The 21,598-nt window shown below is 38.7% G+C and overlaps 1 protein-coding gene across 4 annotated transcripts; it reads right to left on the bottom strand.

Moving 5' to 3' along the window:
* Window positions 1–263: 263 nt before the first annotated feature.
* On the bottom strand, window positions 264–17,107 carry si:dkey-33c9.6 (active breakpoint cluster region-related protein). 4 transcript variants are annotated; one of them, XM_035993500.1, is made up of 22 exons: window positions 16,746–17,107; window positions 16,336–16,478; window positions 15,483–15,587; window positions 11,488–11,721; window positions 8,978–9,085; window positions 8,837–8,891; window positions 8,710–8,762; window positions 8,362–8,499; window positions 8,106–8,227; window positions 7,856–8,012; window positions 7,652–7,771; window positions 7,252–7,327; window positions 6,206–6,301; window positions 5,904–5,978; window positions 5,654–5,751; window positions 5,197–5,298; window positions 4,332–4,495; window positions 3,922–4,061; window positions 2,305–2,439; window positions 1,703–1,808; window positions 1,377–1,518; window positions 264–553 (listed from the first exon to the last, which is right to left on the bottom strand). In XM_035993500.1, exons 1-22 carry the CDS (start codon window positions 16,795–16,797, stop codon window positions 452–454), a joined length of 2,523 nt encoding a protein of 840 aa, XP_035849393.1. In that variant the 5' UTR covers window positions 16,798–17,107; the 3' UTR covers window positions 264–451. The 4 variants fall into 4 exon arrangements, with proteins under 4 accessions (XP_035849393.1, XP_035849394.1, XP_031154168.1 ...); XM_035993501.1 differs by having other exon boundaries at window positions 7,652–7,768; XM_031298308.2 differs by having other exon boundaries at window positions 7,850–8,012; window positions 16,336–16,442.
* Window positions 17,108–21,598: the final 4,491 nt, after the last annotated feature.

Genomic DNA, 21,598 nt, shown 5'->3' with positions numbered 1-21,598 from the left:
TCCTCTACAACTTAAAATTACCTGTTTTTCTCACTTTAGAATTTGACTACTTTTTGACTTTTACCTATTGTACAGCCTTTGTAGTACAGATGAAGAAAGGGACAGTTTTTAAATTCAATTTACTTTCAAAATCAGTACATACATAAATACTGCATCCTCTGGTGTCCAGGGTGAATATATTAGTTAGTGCAGCGTGTTGATCATGTGTACTGCCGTCCAGATTTAGTTTTTATTCAATTCAATGACTGTACAAAAGGCTTATATTTTAATATTTCACGTTTAATTTAATTCAAACTGAAAATGCAACTGGGTTTGCAAAAAGTGACAAAATACACGAAATTGCAGTTCATATTTTTAGAAATAAATACTTTTGTTTTAAAGTTCTAATGCAAATATTTTTCTTTACACACAGTATTCGAATTTCCTGCCAGGCGTGACATTGGTGGTGGTCTCACATGTGGGTGGTCTCATCTTCAGCGTCTGTGTCATGTGGCAGAGAGGTCTGGGCTTCAGGGAGGTTGTTGCACTGCAGGTAGTACAAAACCACTTGGACCTGAAACACACACAGAGAAGCTTGTAAAGTTGCATTTAACCTGTAAGCTATGGCTGAGTTTCTCTGGAAAGTAGATACACTGATTGTGACGCTTTTTAATACCTCTCTGCCTAAATAAAATCTTTTAAAAGTTAAAAGTTTTAAAAGTCAAACTTATTATACGGTAAAGTGAAGTATTTGACATGTTTTCATTAAAACATATTGTACATTACTTAAATATCTTATATTTATTTTAAGGCAGACGCTTCATTGAACAGAATAAATCTGTTTTATGTATCTGAACGGTTTCGTTTATAAAAAAAAAAAAAAAAAAAAAAAAAGTAATTATTTGTAAATTGTTTATTATGTCCAGGGCTGTTTCTACCTTCGAGGACACTGTGGTAATGTGTTTTTTATGGAAATTTGGAGGGGGTAGCAACCTGAAGGAGTTTACAATTAAAAACTAATTGATGGATATTTTATAAACTGACTCCAGTATTTTATATATTTAATTTGTAATACTTTTTGGTCAACAAAAAAGGATTCCATATTTCCTTATAAATAATTGTATTCCTGCCAGTGTGGAGAAGGCTTAAAAACAAAAACAGCTACAAAATAAACATCACAACTAAATGAATGAATGAAATATAAAACAACAGCAAATTAGACTGTTTTTCTCAATACTTTTAAAAACAACAAGAAAATAAATGTCATTCTCACAAATGCAACTGTTTAAAAAGCAAAGACCTTATTTTGGAAAGAAAATGTGTTGAACTGTTGCAAAACCAAACATCAATCATCTTCTCTAAGTATTCAGCCGTACTTTCCGCCGCTTCATTCCCACCTGCACCACCACCTCCTGGGAGATATCCACAGTGGGGCCGTCCTGCCCCAGTCCAACCACAGGGGGGCGTATGAGGCTCGGACCGAACACTGTAGCCAGGTTCTGCAGAGACATCCTGTTGACGTCTTGCTTTTCAGAGACTCTGGAGAAAAAGGATTAAAAAGAAATACTGTATGAGGTGCAGTGAACTGGAAGCAGCGTAACGTACTCTGAAAACAAGTTCAGTGGGATTAGTGCCAGAATCTACTGTCTCTCCTATCATTTCCTGACAGATAATTTTGTCAGGAGTTGTTATGTTGTGTGCTGTTGTCTGATTGTTGTCAGACCGTTGGAGGTGGTGCAGGAGGTACAGGAAGGTGTGGCGGTTGGGGTCGGGACAGGAGTGCAGCAAGGACAACATGGAGACAAGCCGGGAATTTATGTCCTGGATTTCTACAGGGCAGAGAAAACACATGTGAAGTTCAGACCATTTCTAAGTTCAGTTTACTTAGCTGAGAGGCCATTTCATGAATAAGGGGGTGAAATTTATTGGAGTTATCTTATAAAATAATACTAGAGTCATTTAGAGCTGTTGTAGCCCATTTTCTACTTTACATTTTAGGTAAACCAATCTGGAAATTAACTACTGTAGCCTTAATAAAAAAGTCTTGGATATGACGTTTACATTTCTACGGAGACATTTTTAAGGGGATTTATTCCTGGCAGATTTCAGATGACTGACATGAGTTTTGTGTGTGGTATCCAAACACTCAACTCCATATGTAGGCGTCCTGTTTATTGTGTTCAATGATATGTCTATGAATGACAGCTATTTGCCTCTGAACTCTTAACATATCAATTGAGAAAAGAGGCAACTTAAAGTGTCTAATGGCCTCAAACTTGAACAACTTAAGAAGAAACCCTCCAAAGTTTTTGTGACGTGTCTTACCCAGCATCCTGGCCAGGCTCTGAAACATCACAGTGGGTATTAGAGGCTGCGGCAGCTCTCTGAAGTATAGTTTGAGAACACCAGTGACGGCGTTCACTTCAGCACTTCTCAGCCTGGTTACTGCTTCACGCAGATCTGAGTGGGGCAAACACATGATGACAGTGATCAATACCAATGCATCTTCTTTTGGCACATACTTCCTTCCTCATAGGCACAAGAAAAAACGCCTCGTCATAGTGCTGAGAAGCAGCAGCTTACAAATCAGAACTCTTCACAGTGGCGATCTGCACAAATAACAAACCATCCAAGCAGAAGTTGAAGTTTCAGAGCTACCAAGCATTTTTAGACATGCCAGCAACAATCGCTCTCTAGGCATGGCAATGTCGGTCGCTCCACCACTTCGGTCCAGATTGAAATATATCTCAACAACTGTTGGATGGACTGCCGTGAAATTTTGTACAGATATTTATGGTCACCAGAGGATGAACCCTAATGACTTTAGTTATCCTCTAACATTTCATAGTCACCTTGAGGTTAACATTTATGGATCAGAGTAAAATATCTTGACTACTAACTATTGTATGGATTGCAGTGAAATTTGGTTTAGACATTCATGGTTCCCAGAGGATGAATTGCGTAAAATGATCTCCTGATCCTTCAACCTTAAAATAACTGCAAAACCAATAACATTCCCATTGGCCTCAGTTATACTTTGTGTTTAGTGCTAATTAAATGTCAGCATGTTTACAATCTAAACTCACATGGTGCACATTATACCTGCTAAACATCAGGTTAGCATTGTCATTGTGAGCATGTTAGCATGCTGATGTGAGCAAGTAGAGCCTCACAGAGCTGCTAGCACGGCTGTGGACTCTCGTGTCAACTTTCAGGAAGCTATGGTTTTGTCTGTTTGAGCATGGTGACCAAGTACCAAGTTTACAAAACAACTCAAAACCAAATTAAAGGTCTGTCTGAATGACACTTGTGCAATATGTCAACAGAAAATGTAATGGCAAAATTATATTTAAGCATGATTCTTTATATTCTTGTCTTATTTCTGTTTTACTTTGTCTCACAATGCTGAAAGTGAGTTTTTCTTATTCTCACTTGTTGAAAGTAAGAGCCACAAAGTCTGGGAACGTAATGTGTACGCTGAACAGATAGGGACTACAAGGTCACCCTAAACTATCTGTTATTTCTCCCTGAATAGTTGAGACTTCTCACATAGTTTAGATAAAAGGGATGTCTAAACCTTGGGGTAGAAAGTGGTACAGAGGGGAAGAAGTGAAGTGGCTCCTGAATGTCTGACTATGTTTGATTGTTAGAAATGTTGAGTCATGTTTAGAAAGGGGGGGTCATGTTTTTTCTATCTCACTGGAGATGCATATATACTGTGTGCTTTTTGTTATTCGTTGAAGAGACCTTTCACACCAGAGCTGCGTGCCTTTTGTGAACCGTGTGCTTCCTGCATTTGCAAATGTAAATAAATACTCCAAGACCAAACTTTGGTTTAATCCTCAAATCGTCCTTATTTGTTTCATCTGGTGTTCTTGATACGCACTCCTGCTGCTAACAAGAAAAACTTCCACTACAATCAGCCGCAGTGTGCTTTCTTACTGCTGTTGAATGCAGTCTTGAGCATGGCGATCTCACTGGTGGTTCCTGAAATCCTGTAGATGCCCACCTCGCCCATGCCTCTCCGCTCCACCTCATCCACGCAGCAGCGCACCACATGTGGGACCAGCACTCCCTCCTGTCTGAAAGAGAATTGAAAGTATCAGATGTTTGATACGATGGATGGGGTTGTTCAATTGTAGATTCCACTCTTGCCACACTTCTGATTTTCTTCAGCACACTCGCCCGCCAAACAAACTTCTTAACTTAGCTTCTTAAAAATAGCTGTGCAAAATAGCACACAAGGGAAATTAAACTCGACTGAACTGCAGCTTTCAGTTTCAAGCCTTTTAGACACCTCTATGAGCCCAGACCAGATCAGCAACAACACTTCTTGTTTTATAGGGACTTACTGTGCCACAGTTTCAATGGGGACACCGAAGACAGGTTGTTGTTGAGCTGTAGAGCTAGGTGGTTCAAGTGGGTGGGGACAGTACTTCAGGGAGAGAGTCACCTCCACCTGGCTGAGGTGTAGAGTCTGTCTCCTCCATCGCTTATTCAAGGTTTTAGATTCCAACTGATAGACAAACACAAAATATTAGAAAACAAACATATGACGGCACATGTTTAGAAAAGCACAACGATTTGTATTTTGAATCCAGGCGAAAACATCCCTTTTATACAATTTTTATATCTTTAAAGCAGCATTAATTGATTTTCAGCCACTTGGGGACAGCAGAACAAGCTAAAAACACAACATGGACACACAGAATGACATTAACAAGTTGATACGAAAAACACATTGTCTATGCAAACATCCAGCAGATACGCAGCAACATTAGCATTTATTTGGAGTCGTGTTTCTGGCCACCTGCTGAATGTAAGTCCAATATTTACTCTCTCGCTTTGGTCTCCACCAACTCCTGAGGGAAATATCTGGCTCTTTAGAGACTAAATGCTCCACCATGTTCACTAGCTATTCGCCAACTTTATGTCAGCCATTAGCAGGCAGCATATAGTCAGTTTATCAGAGCTTTTTTTGCTGAAAACAGCTGAAAACAGCTGAAAACACCGATGAGAGCTTTAAGAGTCGTGGGCCATAAAACCAAAACAATGAGCTGAAATATGCTAAAATGTCCCATAGAGCTGTGGGGAAAAATGCAGAGTCCAGTGATAAATAACTGTGGCTTGTCACTACAAAGTCTTTCCACATTGCATAGTCATTTGACCTATTTTTGATTCAAAGCGATAAAGCTAAAGCGCCGTCCTCCTTGATACCTTTACAGAAGCTTTGCCCAGGACAGTATCATCCTGTCCATCTGACTGACTCACGCAGAACACCCTTAGGTGCTGTGCCCCGTCCACCTGGAACGACAGCTCCTGTTTGACAGAAAGAACGTGGTGTTACCACTGACAATGACAGCAGTGTCCCAAAGCTACAACAGGAGCCTTCATGTCTTATTTTAAGCCTTTTGATCCCGGCTACCAGTTAGTGTAGATTTTACTGCCACTGATCATGTTTAAAGCATTGCATTGTCTGGCCACTGTGCCAACTTTTAAGTTCAAGGTCCTGAAGCCTGACATGTCGGATGCTGTCTAGACATGGAGAAGTCATATCCCACCCTGGACTGGCTGACAAATCATCTGTCTTTAATATCAGTTTTAACTCACATTTATTTAAGTTTAAAGGGCAATATGCATTTAATTATTTTGTTTAAAAAAAAAAATAACTAACCTGGTCCCAATGTGGGTTAAGGCTGTGGACTGATGAGTGTGTCTGGGCTTGTTTATCGTAAAATTCATAGCCGTCCACTTCCACACACACATACACACCTGAAGGAAAACATGAACAAAAATGAGGTTGCCTCTAGTTTATCGTTCAGATAGAGGGTGTGCTCACCTCAGGACCTATCAACCAAATAATGTATACTCTAATTGGGGATTTAGTGTAATTACATTTACATTTTTATATATATCTCACATACAGGCTGGTTGCTGCAGGCCGCAGGCAGAGTGGATGGCCACACTCAGAGTCCCACACAAAGACTCCTCGTTCTCTACTGGTGAGAGACAAAGACAAACATCCTGAAGCTCATTGGATTTAATTGTCCTGAACAAATTAATCTAAGCAAGATGATAAAGACATTAAAAAAAAGTGTTGAAAAAGGTTTGAGGCCAGCATTAAAAGATCAAAAGGTAAAACCGAGTCACAGAGTATTGTATGTCAGATACAGGATGTGATTCTGTAGTGAGGGAAAGAGGACAGAGGTCGATATAGTGGTTGTACCAGCGTTTGTGCTGTGAAGTGGTGGCTGCTGGGTCATTCTCAGTTTCACACATGCACTGGTGAGGGTGAGCAGGTCTGGAGGGACAGTTTCTATGTCTGATAAACAACACAGCAAAACAGCTTACAGAACCATAGTAACTAATTGAAAGAAAAAACACCACATTAGACTTGAGTCTTTAAAAGAGGCTTGTTAGTTATGCTAGTGCTCCAGTACTTATATTTTACAATTGACAAACTAAAATCTAGATTAGGTAGTGTAGCGGACAGTCGCTGAAGTCTTTGGCTTCCACTTCCAATTGTTCCCATTTTCAATGCAATTTAATACATTTATTAGGACTTATTTTCTTGAACTGTTTTTACAGCTATTCATTTCATAAAAAAAGAGGAATTTATACCACACAAATAAATTTTAGGTGTTCATTTTTACCATCGATGTGAATCACCTTTAATATGTATTGGCAGAGAGACTATAATCCACAAATCTTATTTTCTATATTATAAACCTGACCTATTACCCAACAAAATGGTATTGTGTCAACAAATCACAAATAGGTCCTCAACTAATGATTATTTTCATTATGTATTAATCTGCTGATTAATTACTTGATTCATGAACTAATCATTTGGTTTATACAATGTCAGGAAACAAATGTCCATCACCACAGTTTCCTAAAGATCAAGGTGATGCCATTAAATTGCCTGTTTAGTCTGACTAACATTGAAAAACCCATTATATTCAGTTTACAGTAAGACTGAAGCAGGCATAGATGAAGAAAAAATGTTTTTTTCGCTTGTACTGTCCAACATAAACTTGATCCTAGAATGTTTATGCAGAATTGACCTCAAGGAGGAATATAGTGTTCCTTTTGCAGCTGCTGCGCTGTGCTGACAAGACATCTGCTTTTGTGCATACTTGTCCACATCTATCATTTCTCCTTAGTGTGTGAAGTAAAGACCCATTTTGCACACTGGAATGATGCATATGTGACATTAGAGGAAAGTGTTTGGGTCTACAGTACAGGACACTTCCAGGCTTGTGAACTTACTGTCTGTGGTGAGTTTGTGAATGGCTTCTCTCCATTCTTCAAGCTCATACAGTGAGGAGAGGAGGAGAGTGTGACTCTGTATTGAAGGCGAAACAGATTGTTTGATTTTAGTAATTTATTACTCAAAACTGTGACATCACTGACAATGTGTGTATATGTGTGTGTTAGGAGTGTCACGATTCGATTTGTCACAATTTTAATTATTTATTTTTTAATAGGGACGGCATCCAAGGAAGGGTTAAAATCAAGGGCAACTGGACTTGGTTAAAGGTGCTTCAAAGACGATTCGTCTCTCATCCAAGAGATTTGCTGCTTTTGACTTTGAGAGTCGAAATTGAAAGCTAATTTTATTTGAATTTTTTATTTAAAATTGGAAACGTGACACCCCTAGAGTGTGTACCTTGCAACTGGGACTGTGCAGCTCCAGTGTGTAAACAGGGGAGTGTGTGAGCAGCATCAGCTCCATTTGCTCCAGTTTCTTCCTGCTACGAGCTGCCAAAGCCAAGCCCTTGGACCCCTTCTTTACACAAACACATTTTTACATTTCACTCGTCTGTTAAAAACACTCGTCATACTCTTCTGTGTATTTGTAACATACACATACTGCGTTTTGCTGTAGCTGTTGACGGAGGAGGTGCATCTTGGTTCTTATGGTGTGTAAGCGAAGGTTAGCGTCTAGTGAACGTTCTTGGTCTGCAACCCAGCGAAGTTTGAGACCAGCAAGAGGCAGATACCAGCAGAATCTGTACTGGTCCTGCTTCCTGGAAGAATACACACAGTGTTGTAAACTGCTGTCTCTTAAAATGTAGACCACAATTCCCACAAGCCACTGTGCTTTCTCTTGCTGCACTCACCCTCTGGTTGCCTGTTTGAATCTGGTGCACAGCAGGAGGTCTGTGTAAAGGAAGAGATGACGCAGGCTGCGTTCCCCCTCGCTCGCATCCACCACAAAGCCGTCACGCATCAGCTGACGCCTCTGGAGTAAACACAACATGCTCTGGGGTGTAAGCACGTTGTCACAAGCTTGGGCATCAGCAAGTATGGGTGCATATGCAACTGAACACTTTATAATGTACATCGTGGCCAGAATTTACACAGTGTAAGCCTCACCATGCCGTGACTGAGGGTGACCTCTCGTTTGCACTGTGAACTTTCGTTGACACCAGACAGGAAGCTGCGGGACAATCGCAGAGCTTCCTGTAAGAGTGTGTAATCTCCATGTTCCATTGGTGTCGTGTTCAGGAGATCCTACAAGATCAGAGGTTGCTTTAAAAAAAAATGCCAAGTAGGAAGAAAAAGAATGTAACATCCGACTCCAGGCTAAGTCCTGGTACTGTGCTCCAATTACACTCCATGAGAAATTATTTATTCATCAAAATATTGATGCATTAAAAGAAAGATAAGCATAAGAGAATAACAGCAGAAGCTATAGGTTCATGAATAAATTTATTATCTCACACGCAGCACCAGTGTGGTCTTGGTTACTCTGTCCAAAGGCTTGTATAGTAGAGCTATAAAAACAAAGACAGCAATCAGATACTGTCAGCCAATAAGTTATCAACAAACACTAACTTATAGTATGTACCTTCAAATGTGTATTTGGTCCGAGTTTTGTCTGAGCTGTTATTAGACATCATGCTCTGGAGAGATAACGTGAGACTGGTTAGGATAACCTTCTACACAACTTTTTACAGGTGCTCCTCTGGAAGTGAAAAACTAGTGGTACCTGGGCCAGGGTTCGGAAGCGAGGGTCCGAGTGTGTGCACTTGCGAACAACTTCGACAGCTTCCTCATAGTTTTCGATGAAACCACCGTACAGACCAATCTGGTTCACCTGCGAAGGCAGAATAACAGATGGATGAACGGATGGATGGATGGCGGGAGGAAGGGAGGGAGGGAGGGAGGTGAAGCACCATATAAAGTTGGTGATTTTTTTAACCAAAGTGAATTTATAAAAGAAAAGTTAAAAATGTAGGGCATGCAGTATGTAGCAGTATGCAGTATGGAACTGTTAAAATCACATTTTTTTGCAGTATGCCAAGCCAGGCTTAAAACAAATATCGTGATGTTCCAAACAAACGCATCAGTGAAATCCAGTCGATCTGGAGAGTTTTGTGTCTTTTGTGTATAAAAACACTGACAGATTGTATTTGAACAACAAAAAAAACAATGAAGTTAATGTTCTTGATAAAAGGTATTTCAGTAAAATTCTACTTGACTCCTTCTGTTACTACTGTAAATCCACAGTATTGTTAATGGATAAATGTTTTTGTGCTTCCAAAAGGCAGCATGACACAGGTGTTTTCACTTATTTGCCTAATTAGGCATCTTCTCAGGACTTTGGGTTTGAACAAACTTGATTGACATCTCCCTCACTCTCCTAGTAGTTTTGTTGCAGCTTTTAGGGTAGAACAACTTATTCCTTTATCATTCATATTAGTGAATGTCATTTGGTGAGCTTACTTAAAGCGTAACTCTCGCCAAAATGCAACCTAGGGTCTTTTTGTGAATGTACCCAAGTCAAATTTTTGTTTAAAAGCATAATTAGGACGGAAGCGCCACTTTTAAGATTGACCGTATTTTCGGTTTTTGGTCGGTTTTGGGAGTGCTAGGGGCACTACTATGATCGCATCAAAATCGCTATTTTTAAAACACTAAGAAGGCTCGACACAACATGAAACTTTGCTTGAAGTATCACCAGGAGCTCTACACATGAACTCGAGCATTGAGAACATTGTTTATGTACACAGTTTACTAAAAAAGGTTTTAACAACTCACTGTAGCGGTTGGTTTTTCCGCTCGCCACCATCTTGCCAGTCAAAAAGTGTCTGTGTCTACTGTGTGTCTGATCCCCTATGTCGTGAATTATTTGAAAACTTTTTATTACTTGAGTATTGGTGCTAGGTTAAAGATTTCTTAGGGGGATTTGGACTCATGGCATTGTTCAGATCATGAATGTTATGCATGTTATCACTGCTTTGTTTTTTTACTTCATTTATATACATTCATTTATTGTCTTTATTTGGACTGCCGTACCACTGCTACTACAGGCACTTTAGCAACTGGGTGTTTAGCAACCAGAGGCAGAAACATGGCAGTCTGTGTGAACATGTGCTCCCAACACACTTTATCTGCTACCCAGAATAAATATAAGTTTAATACAGCCCCAGGAGAGAGGAATAAAACAGGGACAGCGAGGCTGCCTGATGATTTACTCTGCTTAAACCCCCTTACACACATGTTGAGATCTATCAAGAGTCATATCCAAGCACAGGTGTCTTAAAGGCTGTCATCAGGGCGTAGCCAGGCAAGCTGGTGTGTCTTGAGCATGGAGGAAACCCATAGGTGGATTAAATAACACTAACGATGCTGCACAGTTACCAGGCTTAAAGCACAGCTTCACTTTGGAGCCCTCGTTAAAGTCATTACATTACATTACTTTTATGGTTGGAAATTTTGGTTTAGTTATATTCATATAAAACTATATGTACTGTTATTGCAAAAATGCACACAATACACAAAATGTATGAGATAAGGACGTTTGAGGACTAAACACCAAATTAAAATGATATAATTGTTTTAAAAAGCAAATAACTAGTATGATAAAAACAAGGCAGAAATGCAGGACATTTTAATTAATTTGTTGCACAAATGTAGTCAAAGTCATGCTCGACTGCCAAACGTTTTTCTAGTTCTAGTGGATATCTAAAGGTTTACAAAAATACCAAATATGTCAGGGTGGGTTATGGGGATATAAGTATAAAACAATGCTCAAAACAAATACTTCCATTTTACTCATTGTAAACATTATATAGCTTAAATGAAGAGCTGGAAGGAGCTGATACAGAATATATATGATTTTGTCACAGTGTAAAATAAAAATGTCAACCTTAAAGCTACTTATGTGAAAATAACAAATGGGGAAATGTTTGCTAAAGCAGTATTAATTGATTTTTTTTTTTTGGCCACTTGGGGCAACGGAACAAGCTTTAAACACAACAGTGACATAAAATGACAATGTAAATGAAGTGAACATGTCTGTTTTGGTTTCTATCAACTTCTGAGGGGAGATATAAAACAAAACTGTAAAGTTGCAGGCCATAAAACCAAAAAAAACAGCTGAAAGATGCTAAAGTGCTCAGTAGAGACATTTTTTGTAGATTCCTAATTAAAGCATGACAGAGGATACAAGCACTAGAGTTAACACAGTTAGTCCTGAAACACTAGAGAACTTACCATTTTCAGAAACAGGTCCCCCACCATCAGCTCAAAGCCTGTGTAGCTCATCTCTCCTTCCACACCAGGACCGGGCTCAGTCTGGCAGTGTGCACTCAGCCGGGCCTTCAGGCCAGAGAAGAAGCTTTGGTGCATGTCTCTGAGCTCAGGCACCTGGTAGAAAACAGTCTGGACCTGTCGACTGGACAGAACTGGCTGGGAGGTCCCGGCTGAGGCGCGCAGAGCCTTCATGGGCTACAGGAAAATAAAAGTTTCTAAAAACAAATTACAAGCAGAGATGCTAAAGGCCAGCTAATATAGGTGAGAAGAACAAGCTGGTGTGTAAGAGGTACTGAGAAAAGAAAAAGAAGAAATAGGCAGCGGTGAGGCGAGAACAAGAAAAATCGAGTTCACAGTTCACATTTCACATTTCACACAACCGCCAAAGCTTCACTTGCATGCGTTTCCACAGCCTCTCAACTGTCACATAAACCACAGCTGAAGAACAGCATGTTCACATTAAAAATATACACACCCTTACTGCTGAGTGACAACAGCACAAACAAAACTACTTTCTGAATCATTTCTCACATTTTTTTTTTGTTTATGAGTCACGTGTCAAAATGCAGACACAGGGGGTTAATGTTGCTGTTAATAGCAGAGGAAACAAAGAAAGAAGAAATTGACAAAGAAAACGCACTCGTTTTGATCACGTCCTGCCTTGAATATATTTGTACTCTTACCAGGAGTCAACCCTTATAAATGAAATACAGTTAAGCATTTATTTGCTCTCATTAACTGTCAACTGAAACGCTAATAATAGCAAAGACAATTTTACTTTCAAAGGGAATATGTTATGCTTACTCCCTCTCTTGCAGAAGTTAAACGAGATGATTGATACCACTCTCATATCTGTACAGTTAATAAGAAGCTACAGCTAGCAGTTGGTTAGCGGTGGTTGGCTCATGTTGTACCCCTACATAAGGGAGTTGACAAAAACAATCTCAACAACTATAGACCAATATCTAAACTGCCATGTCTGTCAAAAGTCCTGGAATCTTTGATAAATTATCAATTAAAGGTGTTTCTGTCTGGAGCCTCCATTTTGAGCCCATTTCAGTCCGGCTTTAGAGCAGGGCACAGTACTACAACTGCTGTTACTTTGGTCGTAAATTGTATCAGCCTTATTTATTTTTTTAAAGCACTGTGCCACACTACTATTTGTTGATCTTTCCAAAGCTTTTGACACAGTAGATAATTGCCTGCTCTTACAGAAGTTACATAATATGATTTGATTGATTTGATATTAATGCTTGTAATTGGTTTAAGAACTATACTATCAGAAAGACAACAATCTGTTCAATTGGGAAGCTACAATTTTGAGTTTTTAACAGCAATAAAAGATGTTCCACAGGGCTCAATCTTAGGTCCAGTTCTTTTCACCATTTATATCAATAATATAATTTTATCTTTGGTAAACTGCCATGCCCATCTTTTTATCTATAAGGCTCTTGTTGGAAAACTGCCATCTTACCTTACAGAACTTCTCTGTCACTCAGAGGGACATTATCAGACTCGCTCTGCTGACTAGCTTTTGCTTCATGTTCCACAAGCTCACTCTGAACTTGGAAAAACTACTTTTAACTTTAGTTCCCCTGATTCCTGGAACAAATAACAGCACTTTCTTAAAATCACCTCACTTTTGCCTTTCGGACAATTTAGAAATCTGGTTTTAAACTTGCAAACTTCTACTTGTACATGCTTTACATAACTGTACTGTCTTTTGTATCCATATGCTAACTTATTTATCAATTCTTCAATTCAGAAAGTTTTACAGTTTTATTGTGTTTTATCTTTTTTATGATGGTGTATTCTTTTCTGTGTTGTTGTTTTGTTTTGTTTTTTCCAACTACTCGATGTCATTGTAAATGATTGCCACCCCTCAATGATATTTCGAGTTTAAATAAAGTTTGAATAAATAAATGAAAGAATGAATGAGCTCATGAATAGGGAAAAGCCTGGTTCTGTTCACACATAACGAAATCTACTTACCGGCATCTCTGAAGCTCACTAATTAACATATTGCTGGTTTAGTAGGGGTTTAGCTAGCATTAGCTATATTCCTTGGCTGGGACCAGTTTCAAGGCAACCAGCAGAGACTTCAGGAAGTTACTGGTCCCAGCTAAGAAATAGTGTGGCACATTGTCCCATAAAATAGTAAATTGTTGTTTTTTGTTTGGATTAAACAAATGAGATACAACATGTTAATTTGTGAGCTTAAGAGATGTGTGTATGTGGATTTTGTTAGCTTTGGACAGAGACAGGTTAGCTGTCCCCCATTGTTTGCAGTCTTTGCTCTAAGCTAAGCTAACCGGCTGCTAGCTGTAGCTTCATATTAACAGACATGAGAGTGGTATCAATCTTTTGAGAGACAAAAAGGGGAACCTCATCTCTGATGGAGAAAAATCCATTTGTGGTTTAACGCGGAAGCTGAACAATAAAGACATTGGATGTGAGTTCTGCACATAATCTTGTATTACACAATGCACATGAGGCAACAGCTGCTCATACTTAGTTAAACACATAGCAAACAGAAATTTCCTCCTTTACATTTATGTAAAGTAAAAAATGCATGTCTTTTTTTGTGTTGTGACAGCAGGGTCCGTTTCAGAAAGCAAGTTTAGTGAAAACTCTGAGTTTGTTAACCCTGAGATGAGGGAAACTCTGGGTTTTCTGTTTCAGAAAGGGAGGTTAATCAAACCTGAGAGAGAGGGGTAACTCCAGCCCGTTTCAGAAAGAGAGGTAACTTAACCTCAGAGTCAGTTACTATGGTAACTGAGTCTGTGAACCTAACCTCGGGAGCAGGTTTTCTTCAATAAACCTTGAGTTTCTCTCAGTCCCCTCCCTCTGACACAGCGCTCTTTCATTTCCTCATTCATTCATTCATTCAGTCTGTATCAAGCGCATTTTAGCGCAGTTTGTTATCTGCATGAATAAAAAAACAGTGTTGGTTTATTAACTGTGTTAGGCAGACTATAAAACGTTTTTGTTCCGAACATGGAATTTCCTTTTGTCGACGATCCTGTTGATGAAGAAGCTGTATTACTTCGCAGGGAGTTAAACATACGTCGGGAGATGATATTGAGGCCCCGACTATAGATGCATTTTCATTTCCAGAAAACTACCTATTTGAGCGGTATCGTTTTTCTTCCCAGTCTATCAGTTATGTAACCTACATAACCTTATCTGTCCTCATATCACTAACGTCACCCATCGTGGACATGCTCTACATCCCAGCACATTCTTTGTGTTGCATTATGTTTTTATAGGTTACCTGTGATTAAATATGAAATTAATACACATAATAATATATATTAGAGCTTATGCATTGACTCGAGCAGCAATTTTCTCCCACACCGATTCTCGCTATTTTACCTTACAGCAGCTGCTGTGTTGCTTTTTTTTTGTAACTAAATACATGTTCAAACTCGCTGTACGTACGCATGAGTATTTCTGCCGAGCAGTTTGTTTGTGGTTGTAAGCATGGTGAATCGTAGTATCATGGCTCCATTCATGCTGCCTTTTTATTGTGGTGGTGCGCTTAGCTCTGAGTCAACCTAGTTCCAATCCAGTTGATTGAACCAACTCAAATCAGCTGTTCTGGAACCGAAAACTCAGAGTTTCCCATCTCAGGGTAAATCAACTCAGAGATCAGGGTTAGACTCAGAGTTTGTTAAACCGCCTTCCTGAAACGGACCCCAGCAGAACAGCAAAGGGGAAGTTTAACAGTAATACAAATTATTATATCAACAGGGATGTTCCCTTATTTTGCAATATGCAATAGAGAGATTAGAAAATGAGCTGACACCACAGTTTTGATGTTAAAATAAGAGAACCTATTTCCATGTTTGTGTTGTGTGTGTGTGTGTGTGTGTGTGTGTGTGTGTGTGTGTGTGTGTGTGTGTGTGTGTGTGTGTGTGTGTGTGTGTGTGTGTGTGTGTGTGTGTGTGTGGTACCATCAGCAGGGCCTCCAGCTCTCTGAGATAAACCTCCTCACTCTCCAGGATGCCTTTCAGGACCACCAGCCTCCTCTCCAGCATTTCCTCAGGGCTGCTTAACGTCTGAAGTCACAGACAATCAATAAATTCACCAAAGTCAGTCTCAAAAATCTGTGTTCTGACGATTCATTCAGAAACGCCAATAAGGACAAGTCAAAGGAAATGAATTCAAGAGTTAAGATATTCTACAAAGGCAGAATTCTTTATAGGAGTCAATTAAAAAAAAGATGTTCTGAAGACAATTTTTTATTGAATAAAAACTGATGACATGTCATCACACACTAAATAATTTCTCTGTGAAGGACTTTTTGGCAAACAAAAGGAATTTGCTTATTCATATATAACACATAAAACATTAAATATGTCCTTGTGTGTAATAAAACTGACACTGTTACTTCTTCAATGCTTTTCTACATACTGGGGTCACAAGAAAACAAGGAGGTAAAGTCAATGTCAACAAAACCCAATGGTTAAATTTAGCCCTATTGATTTTAGTTTTTTTTTGTTATTAAAGGTATGAAGTCAGTTGGACATTGGAGTATATATGGCTCCATGTACTTTTTGTACTTAGTGGTATTCTTCAAAATTCACTCAAATATAGGTCAATGATTAGCTGGTAGGAGAGCTTTGAAGTATTCTTTTGCTAAATCAAAGCTATAACTCAAGGACCTGCTAATATCTTTTTTATAGTATTGAAATGTTTTAGGGTGTATCTGTACATAAAGTTCCATGTATTCCTCGCTACCTTACAACTGGTATCATACAAATAAAAACCTTTTTACATCTGTAACGTGAAGGAATGCAAACTCACGGGGGTGTCGGGGAAGTCTAAGCTCTTAGGGAGGAGAGGAGAGAGCAAACAGGACACTGCCTCCTCCTGGAACACATCCTCCTCCAGGACTCCAGTCTCTGCTTCAACTACACCCCAACACACACAATACATAGCATGTAGTACTAGTATGAGGGAGGAATATTAAATAAGTTCCCCTATCTGCTTCCCCCCATTAAATGTGTAAACATTAATGTTGTTCCTAAATGAACAAAATGATCTTTGAATGAGTTTTTTTACACTTTTACAATCTATCATATCACAATTTTAGAAACAATAACGTATTTTCAACAATCAAAATAAGTAAATGAATACACTTTCAAGATTGGATTCTTTCTTTTTCTTTTTTCTAGAAAAAGAGAGTAACAAAACATAATGTCTCCTTGGCTCACCTGGTACGTGCTGCGACTCCAGATAACACACAGCCTCCTGGTAGACGTCCATCGGGTTCTCGGAGGTCCTCTCCTCACACTGCAAGCTGAGCTCTGTAGATGCAGCATGTGAACACACACTGAAAACTTCCTCTTTCTTTTAAGGATGTGCAAAAGGGGAAAATAAAGCTTCCTGTCTGTCTAGTAAAAGCCAATGAGAACTGGCACCTTCAACATATTCCCATAGTTGCACTTCACTTCCTGTAAATATGTCGATTTCAACATACTGGCTGCAGAGTATTTACTATCAAAACTTCACTACTGCATATTCCTTCATCAGTTACTGAAATCATGACTGTTCAATTTTAGCTAGGTGCTATTACACCATATTTTATGATCAGGATGTAGGTGTTACTATCAGTTTACAAGCTGTAAAAGTGTACATATATCTAGAGATGATAATGTAAAACATAAGGTATATCAAAATGCAATTGGCAGAGTTTAACTGCAACAACGGACAGTAGAGCAACATTCAGTCTCTGCTCATAAACACCAAAATCATATCAATTATATTATTTATAAATTAAACAGAGAGGTTTACTTAGGAAAAAAAAAAGAGTCTGGCTGTATGTATATTCCTGCATTGGTGTATCCATTAAATATAAATGATAGTCACCAATAAATGGAGATAAGAGGCTTTTTATAGTCCAATGCTGCCCTCTACAGTAAAACAGATGTTAACACAGCTTTGTTTCTGCTCCTTTCATTCTTGTGTTTGAGTGTAAGCTGTAGTTGTTGCTAATAGTTTTCTCTCAGATCCTTCTTTTTACTTTCACTCCACTGACGTGACAAATGTTAAAACCACCACACCACTACTTCATCTAGGAGCGTGGTAGCAATACTTTGCTACTGTTGGTTGTGATTTGTGGTATCATAACGCCATATCTACAGTTAGTGTTGACACTCTTTTTTTAACAGCAATACAATTTGCTCGCATTGTTAGCATTGTTTTAAAGTTCAAACGACCAATATGTAATACCTGACCACATAGATTTGAGATTTATATTCCCATATTTGGTTGGTGTGTTGGTTCCAAGAAAAGGTAAAGTTATGAGTCGTATATGTGTTATTGAATATATATTTTTATATTGTATAAGTGTTTTTTTTTTACTGAAATATTTCCCAGTTCAGTATCACTATGACCAGATTATTCCTCTTTTAGGGGGTGCTGCTGCATTCCCTGGTTCAGTCATTATTGTTATGATGTAAGCGAATAAGCTTATTAATATATACTAATAAGCAATTAATATATATATATACAGTGAGGAAAATAAGTATTTGAACACCCTGCTATTTTGCAAGTTCTCCCACTTAGAAATCATGGAGGGGTCTGAATTTGTCATCGTAGATGCATGTCCACTGTGAGAGACATAATCTAAAAACAAAAATCCAGAAATCACAATGTATGATTTTTTAACTATTTATTTGTAAGATACAGCTGCAAGTAAGTATTTGAAGAGGGAAAATGGAAGAAGCTAAACATGACTGTCAATCTCCCTCGGACTGGGGCTCCATGCAAGATCTCACCTCGTGGGGTCTCAATGATCCTAAGAAAGGTAAGAAATCAGCTCAGAACTACACGGGAGGAGCTGGTCAATGACCTGAAAAGAGCTGGGACCACCGTTTCCAAGGTTACTGTTGGTAATACACTAAGACGTCATGGTTTGAAATCATGCATGGCACGGAAGGTTCCCCTGCTTAAACCAGCACATGTCAAGGCCCGTCTTAAGTTTGCCAATGACCATTTGGATGATCCAGAGGAGTCATGGGAGAAAGTCATGTGGTCAGATGAGACCAAAATAGAACTTTTTGGTCATTATTCCACTAACCGTGTTAGGAGGAAGAAGAATGATGAGTACCATCCCAAGAACACCATCCCTACTGTGAAGCATGGGGGTGGTAGCATCATGCTTTGGGGGTGTTTTTCTGCACATGGGACAGGGCGACTGCACTGTATTAAGGAGAGGATGACCGGGGCCATGTATTGCGAGATTTTGGGGAACAACCTCCTTCCCTCAGTTAGAGCATTGAAGATGGGTCGAGGCTGGGTCTTCCAACATGACAATGACCCGAAGCACACAGCCAGGATAACCAAGGAGTGGCTCTGGAAGAAGCATATCAAGGTTCTGGCGTGGCCTAGCCAGTCTCCAGACCTAAACCCTATAGAGAATCTTTGGAGGGAGCTCAAACTCCGTGTTTCTCAGCGACAGCCCAGAAACCTGACTGATCTAGAGAAGATCTGTGTGGAGGAGTGGGCCAAAATCCCTCCTGCAGTGTGTGCAAACCTGGTGAAAAACTACAGGAAACGTTTGACCTCTGTAATTGCAAACAAAGGCTACTGTACCAAATATTAACATTGATTTTCTCAGGTGTTCAAATACTTATTTGCAGCTGTATCATACAAATAAATAGTTAAAAAATCAAACATTGTGATTTCTGGATTTTTTTTTTTTAGATTATGTCTCTCACAGTGGACATGCACCTACGATGACAATTTCAGACCCCTCCATGATTTCTAAGTGGGAGAACTTGCAAAATAGCAGGGTGTTCAAATACTTATTTTCCTCACTGTATATATAAAATGATTGCCTACTACAGGAAGTGTGTGTGTGGTTTCTCCGCCTACACACCTCCCTCTGCCTTTCTCTCATTCACACGCACCCGTTATACATAACTTATTTATCGTGAGCCATCACTTGATAGAACGGACATTACTGTAACTTGGAAATGTTTCTTGGACAAATAAAACAAGACTGAGGAACCGAAAGTTCAGAATAAACTAACACACCCAGATTTTTGGCAACCAGTATTGCATTTGCTGCCAGACTTCCCTTTTCATTCTGCAGATAAGAAAAAGAAGGAACAATACAACAAGATTTTTCTTTACCAAAAGGGATTCTTTGCCGATATTCAACCAACTTTGTATTATAATATTGTTGGTAGTAGGTGTAAATGAATATGTTAAACTTTCTACATATTACCAGTGCCCAGATCTCCCTACTTACAGGCCAGCAGATGAACTCTAAAGGGACCAGTATTGCATTTGCTGCCAGACTTCCCTTTTCATTCTGCAGATAAGAAAAAGAAGGAACAATACAACAAGATTTTTCTTTACCAAAAGGGATTCTTTGCCGATATTCAACCAACTTTGTATTATAATATTGTTGGTAGTAGGTGTAAATGAATATGTTAAACTTTCTACATATTACCAGTGCCCAGATCTCCCTACTTACAGGCCAGCAGATGAACTCTAAAGGGACACAAAATGTGTCATAAAAAAAGAAAAAGAAAAGAAAACGATATTACTCCTCTGGTTTCTATCTTTGAGAGAGAAAAGCTCATGTTCACAAATATTGATTGAACTTTCCTAGGCCATAGAAATAACATATTGGAATTCTTAATTTAGGTGGTGTTTGATTTAGACATGTCTTATTTTGGAGTTTGCATGGAAACCCCTCTATCTGTGCAGATCCTAGCGCATCAGAGCAGTTGATGTTTTTTCACAACTGAAAACTCTTCTGCACAGATGTGTGGTGGGTGACGGTTACAAAATACCACAAGACACTCAGTTTTTCTTGGCTTTATGGGGAATGTTTTCATTATTCTTATATTAATAAAATGACTATTAAAAAAAAGCTAGGACTCTCTTTTATAGGTTATGAAACAAAACTGGATTTTAATAGCCCTAAGGTATAGTAATTTAACAGAATCCTAACCCTAATTAGGATTCTGAGAAATCAACAGAGAAATCAACAACAAACTATTAGATTACAATAATCTGTGATGAACAGGAAATGTTTTGCCTAAGTGTTTTTTTCTTTTGATTACGTGGTTTACCCAAGACACTCAACTTTTCCTTTATCCCTTTATGAACTTTGGCCCCCGCATACAAAAGGAATAATTGCATGACACATCCTTATTTATCCAGATTTAGCCTTTATTAGATAGCGCTACAGGAGAGATATCAAGTTACGAGAAACTGGATTTAAATGGGGTCATTGCTGTTTATGACAAGCTCCTTTACCGCTAAAGACGGACGCACCTGGTTCTTTGCATTTTAATCAATATAAGTTGCATCCTGATCTAACGTAACTTATTGACTTGGTTATGACTTTATCACAAGATTTTGTTGTGTAATGTATTACTCCACAAAGAGACTTCTTTAACTTTGAGACTACACTGAACACTACAAAGGTTGATAATATTGGGACACACAACAAACACTATTTGTGAAACTCCTTTTACTCTACTCTATATCCACATTCCACAATATCCCTGTTTGGACGTTTCAACCTGTGTTCCTTTGTCAATTCTCTCTTTTTCATAGGTTAGGTAACTGTTCCCCCTCAAAATATTAAATCATTTTGTATTTTAACTACTGACTTTAGAACTTAAGAGTTTCTCGATTATTTTAAAAACTCACATATCAAGGTGTTCCAGACTCTCTATTACTATATCAGGTACATTCTTTTTTCCATTTAAACTACTTTAAAGCGGGGGTTTTAAAAGTATTTATACATTGAATTTCAGAAGTTTGACCGTGTGGGTTTTTAAATTACCGTTGTCTAACTGCCCCTTTCTATGTGCCTATTTCTGATGTGCCAAAGCATTACTCTTTAACTGATAGGTTGACCTCACTGCCTTTACCTTTTATTATGTTTGGCTCAAAAGCAGTTAATTAATTGATTGAATTGATTATTGATTCAATATTTAATCATGCAACAACTATGGATCATCACACCTAATTATCAATGATGTATGAATATAGTGCACCATCACTGACAAGTCAAATCAAATATCTCATCTATCTATAA

The sequence above is a fragment of the Sander lucioperca genome, chromosome 17 (genome assembly GCF_008315115.2).
Source record: "Sander lucioperca isolate FBNREF2018 chromosome 17, SLUC_FBN_1.2, whole genome shotgun sequence".
NCBI lineage: Eukaryota > Metazoa > Chordata > Actinopteri > Perciformes > Percidae > Sander > Sander lucioperca.
This window is presented reverse-complemented; position numbering and strand designations above follow the sequence as displayed.